General features: G+C 40.1%; 1 protein-coding gene across 1 annotated transcript; it reads right to left on the bottom strand.

Moving 5' to 3' along the window:
• Window positions 1-953: 953 nt before the first annotated feature.
• On the bottom strand, window positions 954-3831 carry LOC127173763 (uncharacterized). Its single transcript, XM_051123708.1, has 2 exons — window positions 2950-3831; window positions 954-2427 (listed from the first exon to the last, which is right to left on the bottom strand). The coding sequence occupies exons 1-2, from the start codon at window positions 3476-3478 to the stop codon at window positions 1385-1387; spliced, it is 1572 nt and encodes a 523-aa protein (XP_050979665.1). The 5' UTR covers window positions 3479-3831; the 3' UTR covers window positions 954-1384.
• Window positions 3832-11324: the final 7493 nt, after the last annotated feature.

Below are 11324 nucleotides of genomic sequence, written 5' to 3'. Positions count from 1 at the left end.
GTTCCATGAATAAATCACAACATCAAGATGAATAAATACTGACAGAACTTTCATTTTTAGGTAAACCGTCCCTTTAAGATATTAACATTATACTAGTTGAGCTTTGTGAACATAATGCAGCTCAACTGCAGCTCATGTAAGTATTCTTATGCAAATGTGACTCTAACTCTCTTTTTTTTAAACGAATAATTGGCTTTTTTACGGATATAACTGCTTAAAATAGTGTCATTTTTAAAAGTATATTTATTTACATTTTTGTGTTTTAAAACTAATTCATTTTTACTAAAAGCGGTTTTTTTTTTTCTTTTTTTTTTTTAAATATCCTGTTGCATCACATTTAGGAAGTAAAATGGATAGAAAAGTACATATTGATTCCCTTTGACATTACCATTTAATCCACGTATCTCTCAACAAATAAAAGCACTGAATTATTGTGTTTATTGTGCCGTATGAACACTCACATCGCATGAACATCACAATGAAGTGGCTGTTTCATTGTGCCGCCCGTTTGTCTCCGTCATGTCATGTGTGTGAGTTGTTGGCGGGTCAGGTAAAGGCCGTAGCCGTGGGTTAGTGTTGGGTAACCAGTGTCCTTCCCCCCCCCTCCTTTATCTCGCTCCGTAAATCCCCAGGATGCATTACTGGGATTGCCTTATGTAATATCTCTCTATGCTCAGCAATAAAGCACAGAAAGCATGGATTGTAACAGAGCGTTTTGACGTGAAATGCTGCCGTGGCTGAGAGTTCAGCCCAAATCCAATCTATATGCAAAACCGGCTATTAATCACGCCACTTCCTACAGATGTGCACAAACAACTCACATGCACACGGTGAATGATTGACTATCGCCACTACCGGAGGACCCATATGACACTTTTTTTGTAAAACAAAATCAATATTTTTTCATGCGGTCCAGGTGTGTAACGTTGGGAGTGAGACGAGAGACAAGCGGATCCATTTGCACGCTTTTATTGAAGGATTTGGACAGAGACATGGTCAAGGCAGGCGTGGTCAGACAGGAGCAGACAGGTGTATAAGGGCTAGGCAGAGAGTAGTCGATAAACAGGCGGGGGGTCGAGACAAACCAGACGAGGAGCCAGAATAACAGAAAGACACGACACGGGATGAACACAGAGAAACGCTTCGTATGACCAGATAAACACAGTACAATACTCGGCGGTGAGTGACAGAAAGATCGGGGCTTTTATACTGTCTCTGATTGGACGGGGGTGTAGTGCAATGGCTGATGGGGAATGGAGTCCGGGGTGTAGTGCAACAGTCAGAGTGTGTAAACAGAGGGAGAGCGACATCTGGTGGTGAGCGGTCCGCAGCTCACCGACCAGATTCGTAACATAGCCCCCTCCCAAAGAGCGGCTTCCAGACGCTACAAACGAACCATATTCCAGCGGAGCGGTGGGGGGCGGGGGTGAGACAGGGCAAGGGCTGGAGGGCCAGGTCCGTGCAGAGGACCAGGTGACTGGGGCAGGACCGACAGAGCAGGAGCCCACCAGGGTGGAGCCGGAGGCGGTGCAGGAGACACAGGGGCCCTCCAGGGCGCCGCCGGAGGCGGAACAGGAGGCACCGGAGCCCTCCAGGGCAGAGCAGGAGGCGCAGGAGCCCTCCAGGGCGGAGCCGGAGGCAGAGCAGGAGGCGCAGGAGCCCTCCAGGGCGGAGCCGGAGGCAGAGCAGGAGACACCGGGACCTTCCAGGACGGAACCGGAGGCAGAGCAGGAGGCGCCGAGGCCCTCCAGGGCGGAACAGGAGGCGCCGAGGCCCTCCAGGGCGGAACAGGAGGCGCCGAGGCCCTCCAGGGCGGAACAGGAGGCGCCGAGGCCCACCAGGGCGGAACAGGAGGCGCCAGGGCCCACCAGGGCTGAGCAGGAACCCGCATAATAGACTGGGACCTGGGGAGAACAGTGACAGAGGAGGCAGACAGAATGAGGGAAGAAGCAGAGAGTTTGTAGGGGGGCGCCACCTCCAAGGGAGGATCCACAGCCACGGCTGACACCTCAGGAGGCATTGGCGCGGCTTCTCCAACTGACGGGAGCTCTGGAGCAGACTTGGGACCAGACGGGACCTCTGGAGCAGACTTGGGACCAGACGGGGCGTGACTTGAGTCTGGGCCGTCAGGCGGGGCGTGACTTGACTCTGAAACCGCTTCGGGAAGACCAGCCATGATGGGTGCCGACTCAGGAGCAGAAAACATGACGTGACCAGGCTGTGGCTTGACTGAGATGGCCTGAGCAGGCTGTGGCTTGGCTGACGGGGCTTTAGCCGGCTCTGACGTGGCGGCCATCTTGTGCGGTGGCTCTGGCGAGGCGGCCATCTTGTGCGGTGGCTCTGGCGTGGCGGCCATCTTGTGCGGTGGCTCTGTAACTTGGCTTGAGACAGGAAACACAGCTCCAGCTTGGTTTGACACAGCTCCAGCTTGGTTTGACACAGCTCCAGCTTGGTTTGACACAGCTCCAGCTTGGTTTGACACAGCTCCAGCTTGGTTTGACACAGCTCCAGCTTGGTTTGACACAGCTCCAGCTTGGTTTGACACAGCTCCAGCTTGGTTTGACACAGCTCCAACATGGCTTGACACAGCTCCAACATGGCTTGACACAGGAACAACATGGCTTGACACAGGAACAACATGGCTTGACACAGGAACAACATGGCTTGACACAGGAACAACATGGCTTGACACAGGAACAACATGGCTTGACACAGGAACAACATGGCTTGACACAGGAACAACATGGCTTGACTCAGGAACAACATGGCTTGACTCAGGAACAACATGGCTTGACTCAGGAACAACATGGCTTGACTCAGGAACAACATGGCTTGACTCAGGAACAACATGGCTTGACTCAGGAACAACATGGCTTGACTCAGGAACAACATGGCTTGACTCAGGAAACACAGTTGCAACTTGACTTGACTCAGGGAATGTAACTGTACCTTTAAACGGCTCTTGTATGGCAGCTGTGACGTGACGGAGCTCTGTGATCGCCGCCATCTTGTGAACGGGCTCCGCCGTTGCCGCCATTGTGTGGACGCGCTCCGACGCGGCCGCCATTTTGTGAACGGGCACAGCTGTCGCCGCCATTAGAGCGATGCTATCCATTACGTTCGCCGCCATTTGAGCAATGCGATCCATTGCCGTCGTCATGGCTCGGGCGCGCTCCAGCGTGGCCGCATTTCCCCGAGTGAGCCAAGCGGCCAGCGGATCTGTGGCGTCGCGCTCCGGCGCGGCCGTCATTATATGAGCGGGGTGCGCGGCCGCCATTACCGAGTTGTCGCGTTCCTCCTTCGCGACCCCCACAGTAAGCGACGCGCCCACACACAATAGTCCAAAGTCCATACCTGAATGTCCGAGGGAAAAGCTGCTGGATCCTGTTGTGGCCGAGTATTCTGTAACGTTGGGAGTGAGACGAGAGACAAGCGGATCCATTTGCACGCTTTTATTGAAGGATTTGGACAGAGACATGGTCAAGGCAGGCGTGGTCAGACAGGAGCAGACAGGTGTATAAGGGCTAGGCAGAGAGTAGTCGATAAACAGGCGGGGGGTCGAGACAAACCAGACGAGGAGCCAGAATAACAGAAAGACACGACACGGGATGAACACAGAGAAACGCTTCGTATGACCAGATAAACACAGTACAATACTCGGCGGTGAGTGACAGAAAGATCGGGGCTTTTATACTGTCTCTGATTGGACGGGGGTGTAGTGCAATGGCTGATGGGGAATGGAGTCCGGGGTGTAGTGCAACAGTCAGAGTGTGTAAACAGAGGGAGAGCGACATCTGGTGGTGAGCGGTCCGCAGCTCACCGACCAGATTCGTAACAAGGTGATGTATGATCCGCCATAAGTGACCAGCGCTAATTGAATGCACTTCAACCAGTCATATTTGATAGAGTCAAATATAGCCAGGCCCAAAGGTTTGAAACTTGAGAAATAATGTGTCTTTTCTTAATGAATGATTTTTTATTTTATTTATTTATTTATTTTTTAAAGCTGGAAATAAGCAGACTTTAGCAAAAATTAAAACCATAATTAATTAAAAAATTAATGAAAAATTAATTAAAAAATTAATTAAAAAAACAAAACCACTTTGTAATTTCTTTTGAAGTGTTATTAGAATTATTTCAAATAACAGGAATTTTATTTTATGCTATTTAATTTTGCTTATTTTGCTTTTTTTTATTATTATTATTCTGGGAGGAAAAGCAGAACGTTTTAGAAAAAAATGAAAACAATAAGTCTGTACAACTGAAATTAAGAAATGTATGTAATATTAATATAGTAATATTTCCAAGTTTTCACATAAACTGTCATGCTGACATTCTAAATTTTTTATATATTTGAACTGTTATTACAATTATTTTAAATAATGGGATTTTTTAAAAATTGTTTCTTTTCTTCTTTTTTTATTTTTATTTAAACCTGGAAATTGATAATTTTAGCAAACATTAAAGCCATATGGATGTACAACAAGCAGTAAAATTCAGAAATATGTGTAAATATTAAAAAATAATAAAAATAAAAAATCACTTAAGTTGCCATGCTGATAATCTAATTTGTAATTTGTTTTGAAGTATTAGAATTATTTTAAATAACAAGGTTTTTATTTTATTTTATTTATTTATTTATTTTAGTTTGTTTTTTATTTCTGGGGGAAAACAACAGAACATTTTAGCAAAAATTAAAACAATAAGTTTGTACAACTGCTGAAAACATAACTTGTCATACTGATATTCCAATTTGTAATTAGTTTGAATTGTTATTACAATTATTTTAAATAATATTATTTTTCTTTCTTTCTTTCTTTCTTTCTTTATTTAAACCTGGAAATAACTTGATCTTTTTAGCAAACATTAAAGCTATATAGATGTACAACAAGCTGAATTTTCAGAATTATATGTAAATATTAAAAAAAACAAAAAACAAAACGTTCACTAAAATTACCATGCTGATAATCTAATTTGTAATTTATAAATATATAAATAATGGAATTTTCTTGATTTTTATTTAAACCTGGAAATATACAATATTTTAGCAAAAAATAAAACCATAAGGTTGCACAACTACTAAAATTAGGAAATTTATGCACAATCAATCAATCACTTATTGTCATGCTGATAATCTAATTTGTAATTTGTTTTGAATTGTTATAAGATTTTTTTTAAATAATGGGATTTTTCTTGATTTTTTTTAAAACCTGGAATTAAGTATAATATTTTAGCAAAAAATAAAACCACAAGGTTATAGAAATACTAAAATTTAGAAATGTACAATTTTCAAAAACAAAAACAAACAAATAATAATAATAATTGTCATGCTGATAATCCAATTAGTAATTTGTTTTGAATTGTAGTTAGAAGTATTTTAAACTTTTGTTTTGTTAATTATTGATTGTGTTTCACTTAACCTTGAAATTAAGCATAACATTTTAGCTAAAAATTAAAACCATTTAAAAAAAATAATAATTAAATTGTAGAAACCTTGATATTAGCAGAACATTTCATAATATAATAATAAACATAATATAACATTATTTTTAATTATTTTATTTTACATTTATATTTTTACCCCAAATTCGATTGTGTTAAGTTTGCACTGTCACAAATGGAAACTACATCCTTTTAGTGTGAAATCAAACAATAAAACAAAGTTCATACTCATTTGTTATGCATTTGGTGAAATATGTTGGCTAATAGGAACAGTTTCAGTTCACAGAGCTGGGCTTTGTCTCAGATTAATTCTGCTCTGCTAAGCTCAAAACAAACCATCTCTCTGAGGTCTCTGCAGAATCCCTGTTTGAGGAAGAAGCGGATAAGGCATACGCATGCGAGCCTATGCGTGAGGATCACCCGTCCTGCAGAATGAGTCATTGTGAGAGATGGAAGCCCAGCCTGGAGTGACCCGTCTGCTGCTCAGAGAAAGCAACAAAATTATATAACTTGTGATGCCTGGCTTGTGTAAGTAACGGTTTAAAGCCAAAGCGTCATCCGTGACGTTATAATTCGGGCTAACTTACAAAGGATTAATTTAGTAAGCCCTCGCAAAATGGCTTTAAGCAGAAGCGAGACTATTATATAAAAAAAACAATCATTTTGAGGGAATGTTGCACTTCAAAAGACAGCTGTAAAATTACATTTATGCTTGTTTTCATGGTTAAAGTGAACTCGATGACCTGCGAAACTGAGAATGTTGTAACGACACAACAGAAATATGTTCTTGTTTCTATGAAGTTATGAACACATATCTCTAAATGCTCTCTGAAATTCAAATGTTGATGAACATTCCATTTTTTCAGTTTAAAACATTATGGAAATGCTACTTTTGAATGTTCTCTAAACATTCTGAAACATTAAAAAAAAAACAAAAAAAAAAAACATTATGACATTTCAGAAAAGTTCTATGAACTGTGTAAATGTTTTTGTGCTAACATTTTGAGAACATTACCAAAGATCCCATAACTTTGAATGAACGTTCTATTAACGTTGCTGGAAGAACATTTGTCCATAACTTCGAAAAAAAAGTTTTAGAAAAGAGAACTACGTATAAATAATGTTTTGTACTAACCTTTTAAGAACATTTACAATAGAATACATTGCATTTTTACAACAGTTTGACAGCACAAGCGTATAAATACATAAGAAACTATAGCTGCAAGCAGCGATTATCGGGGTTCAAACGCTTTAAGGCATTTAAGCACTTTAGAAAAAAAGACATTAGTTAGAAAGCTTGTAACCACCAATGATCTAAAAAAAATATTTTTGGTAAATCCAGGTAATTTAACATAGAAATATTATGTTTTTTAATGGTTATGACTGTTATAATACCAGCTGTGGTCGGATTTCAAAACTTTGCATGCTTGTTTAGAATCACCTTTTGGATGTGCTCAGCAGGTTTCATGAAGTTTTGAGTTTTTCTTTAGGCTTTATAGGATTCTGGGTAAATTTGGGAAGGTCCCCTTTCTAAACAACCCTGCTATAGTTTCCCAAAGGGTATGTCCATTTTAGTGCATTTTAGTATGGGGCTATAGGCTTCCAGAACAAAGATTTACAGATAATGTACTCACCCTTTTGTCATCCAAGATGTTCATGTCTTTCCTTCTTCAGTCATAAAGAAATTATGTTTGTTGAGGAAAACATTTCAGCATTTTTCTCCATATAGTGGACTTCTGTGGTGCCCCCAAGTTTGAACTTCCAAAATGCAGTTTAAATGCGGATTCAAACGATCCCAAATGAGGTTGTAAATAATCCCAGCTACTACAATTTATATACTTTTTAATGTCCAACGCTCGTCTTGTCTTACTCTCCCTGAACTCATGACAGTTAGGGTATGTTGAAAAACTCTCACCTCATGTTCTCCCTCAACTTCAAAATCTTCCTACATCGCTTTTTTGTAAAGGGTGTTTGATCTCCTTTGCATGTTCACTTTGCATAGACTGGGTCGGAACTTCTGCAGCGATGTAGGATGATTTTGAAATGATTTTTGAAGTTGAGGGAGAAAATACGATTGGAGTTTTTCGACATACCCTAACTGTCTTAAACCAGAATACACAGAGTTCAGGGAAGACATGTTTGAGATTAAAAAGTATTTTTTAATGAAAATAACCAATCATTTTGCTAGATAAGACCTTTCTTCGTCTGCTGGGATCGTTTACAACCGCATTTGGGATCGTTTGAAGCCGCATTTAAACTGCATTTTGGAAGTTCAAACTCGGGGCACCATAGAAGTCCATTACATGGAGAAAAATCCTGAAATGTTTTCCTCAAAAAACATGAGATGGTTGAGAACCACTGCCCTGAACAATATTATAACGGACTATTTCACATCCAGAAATGAAGGATTGGATGATAAAGTTACTAATGAGGAGGAGGAGTCCGATGTTATACAGTGCTTGAAAGTTTGTGAAGCCTTTAGAATTTTTTACATTTTCGCACAAGTCCTGAAAGTTGACAAAGAGAACCCAATCAAACAAATGAGACCAAAAATATACTTGATCCAAACATGATCCAGTGTTAAATATTTGTGAGTTGAAAAAGTATGTGAATCTTTGATTTCAGTATCTGTTGTGACCCCTTTTTGAAGCAATAACCGCAGGTAATGCATTTTGTAACTGCTGGTCAGTCCTGAACAGCTTGTAGGAATTTGAGCCCATTCTTTAGTACAGAAACACTTGAACCCTGTGATATTGGTGGGTTTCCTATTAAGAACTGCTTGCTCCAGGTCCTTCCACAACATTTCAATTGGATTAAGGTCCGGACTTTGACTCAGGCATTACAAATCATTAACTTTGTTCTTCTTTAACCACTTTTTGGTAGAATGACTTGTGTGCTTGGGGTCGTTGTCTTGCTGCATGACCCACTTTCTACTAAGATTCAGTTCTCGGACAGTTGTCCTGACATTTTCCTTTAGAATTTGCTGGTATAATTCAGAATGCATTGTTCCATCAATGATGGCAAGTTATTCTGGCCAAGATGCAGCAAAGCAGGCACAGACCATGATCCTACCACCACCATGTTTCACAGATGGAATAAGGTTCTTATGCTGGAATGAAGTGTTTTTCTTTTTCCAAACATAACACTTGTCATTTAAACCCAAAAAGTTTTATTTTGGTCACAAAACATTTCTCCAATAGCTCCCTGACTTGTCCACATGATCTTTAGCAAACTGCAAAAGTTTTTTTTGGGAGAGTTGTGGCTTTCTCCTTGCAACTCTGCCATTCGTACCATGGTTGTTCATTGTTTTCCTGATGATGGACTCATGAACTTCAACATTAACCAATGCGAGAAAGGCCTTTATGTGCTTAAAAGTGACCCTGAGGTCCTGTGCAACCTTGCAGACTATTACAAGTCTTGCTTTGGAGTGATCTTTGTTGGTCAACCACTCCTAGGGAGGATAATAGTGGTCTTGAATTTTTCTCCATTTGTAAACAATCTGTCTGACTGTGGATTTGTGGAGTCCAAAATCTTTAGAGATGGTTTTCTAGCCGAATGAGCAACAACAACTGTTTTTCTGAGGTTCTCAGGGATCTACTTTGTTCATGACATGATTCACTTTCACAAACATGATCAGACCTTGATAGATTCTGGTTCTTTAATTAAATTGATTGATTGATAACACCTTCAAACGGCACATGCTGTCAGTGATTTCCGCCACTAAAGGCCGCTCTCCCGCTGTATAAGCCAAAAGACAATAGGGACTTTGCTGTATAATGAGGAATGATTTCTGAATTTCTGAGCCGCTCCAGCAATGGACCCGACCCGAAACTATCAGCATGGATTTTTGCAGATTACCCATAGTTCCGCCAATCAACTATCGGTGCCGATTAATCGGCAAAACCGATACATCGGTCGACCTCCGATATTCTCTTTGTCAACTTTTAGGAAAATCTGATTAACTTTTTTGTCATATTTATGCAGAAATATAGAAAATTCGAAAGGGTTCTCAAACTTTTAGGCAGCACCGTATGCACAATGCACGAACATTTGCTCTGCGCTCACTTTTCTAAATGTAAACTACAAGGTACACTATTCGTGCTATTCCATTCCTGAAAATCATAGCTATCAGCCAACTTAAGATAGCCATAACTAACATAACATTTTGGAAAGGGCTCAAACCCAGCTTTCATATGGTATCAAAACTTAACTTTTCTAGATCACATCACATATATATATATACATATATATATATATATATACATATACACACACATACAGTCAAGGCCACAAATATCGGCACCCTTGCAATTCTGTCAGAAAATGCAACCGTTCTCTCAGAAAATTCTGAGAAGCATTAAAGCAACCTCAAAACAACTTTGAACCTCCACCATGTTTGACTGTAGGGACTGTGTCCTTTTTCTTTGAAGGCCTCATTTCTTTTTCTGTAAACAGTGCCATGATGTCCTTTACCAAAAAGCTCTACTTTTATCTCATCTGTCCACAGTACGTTCTCCCAGAAGGATTGTGGTTTTGTCACATAAGTTTTGGCAAACTCCACTCTTGATTTTTTGTCTTTGTGTCAGCAGTGGTGTCCTACCATAGCGTCCCTTTTCATTCAGATGGTGACAGATAGTGTGAGCTGACCCAGTTGTTCCCTGTGTCTGCAGATCAGCATGAATTTGTTAGGAAGTTAATCGAGGTTCTTTATCCACCATTCGAACAATCCTTCATTGTAATTTTTCATTAATTTTGCTCTTCCGTCCACGTTCAGGAAGGTTAGCTACAGTGCCATGGGCTGTAAACCTCTTGATGATATTGCACACAGTGGACACAGGAACTTTAAGATATCTGGAGATGGACTTGCAGGCTTGAGATTGTCAATGTTTTTCAACAATTTTTTCTCTCAAATCCACAGACAACTCTACACTTCTTTCTTTTCTCCATGCTCAGTGTGACACACAACACAAAGGTTGAGTCAACTTTTCTCCATTTTAACTGGTTGCAAGTGTGATTGCTATATTGCCCACACCTGTTACTTGCCACAGGTTTGTCTAAATACAAATTACAGGAGCATCACATGCTTGAAAAGCAATTATTTCTTACCATTTTGACAAGGTGCCAATAATTTTGTCCAGTCAATTTTTGAGTTCTGTGTGAAATTGTGTTAACTTTTCTTCTCTGTTTTTTGTGTTGTTGCAGTGCAAACAAAAACAGTAAGCATGTGAATACCAAAAGATTTGCAATTGGAACAATATTCTGAGAGAAGTGTTGCATTTTCTGACAGAATTGCAAGGGTGCCCATTTGGCCATGACTGCAAGAAATGCCCCATATGTGTTTTGTCTCATATTTCTATATATCACATATCAGAGGATATCACACTGGCAGCAAGAGCAATATGACACGAGTAATGATTTTGTCCCAATCTACCTTGAGCTTAAATGTGATTTTATACAACAGTTCAGTAAATAAGAAGTTGATATAGTGTTATATTTGAAACAATGTTGTTTTTGCTGAATTTTGCAGAGAACATATTACCTTTGAAGCCATAGCAAAATTGTTGCGCGTCTCAGAGCAACACAGTGGTGTTTAGTTTCTGAATGAATCCGCGTTTTGAACTAACTCGTGAACCAATGATTCAAAGGTCCATTCATAAAGAGAGACATTTACTTCATTCCTGAATGAATCAGCCGTTTCAACGAAGCAAAAAGACATTTACCGCCACCTGCAGATTTAGTTTCTTATTTAGAGTATCAGTTCATAAAAAAAACTAATAATAATAAATAAAATAAAGAAGAATAAAAACAAAAACAAAGGGATTTCACCAAAAAAAGAAAACCTCATGTCATTTCAAACCTTTCTTTTGTGGAACATGAAAGAA

The sequence above is a fragment of the Labeo rohita genome, chromosome 12 (assembly GCF_022985175.1).
Source record: "Labeo rohita strain BAU-BD-2019 chromosome 12, IGBB_LRoh.1.0, whole genome shotgun sequence".
Lineage (NCBI taxonomy): Eukaryota > Metazoa > Chordata > Actinopteri > Cypriniformes > Cyprinidae > Labeo > Labeo rohita.
Note: the sequence above shows the minus strand (reverse complement) of the source record. Positions and strands in the feature narration are given on the sequence as shown.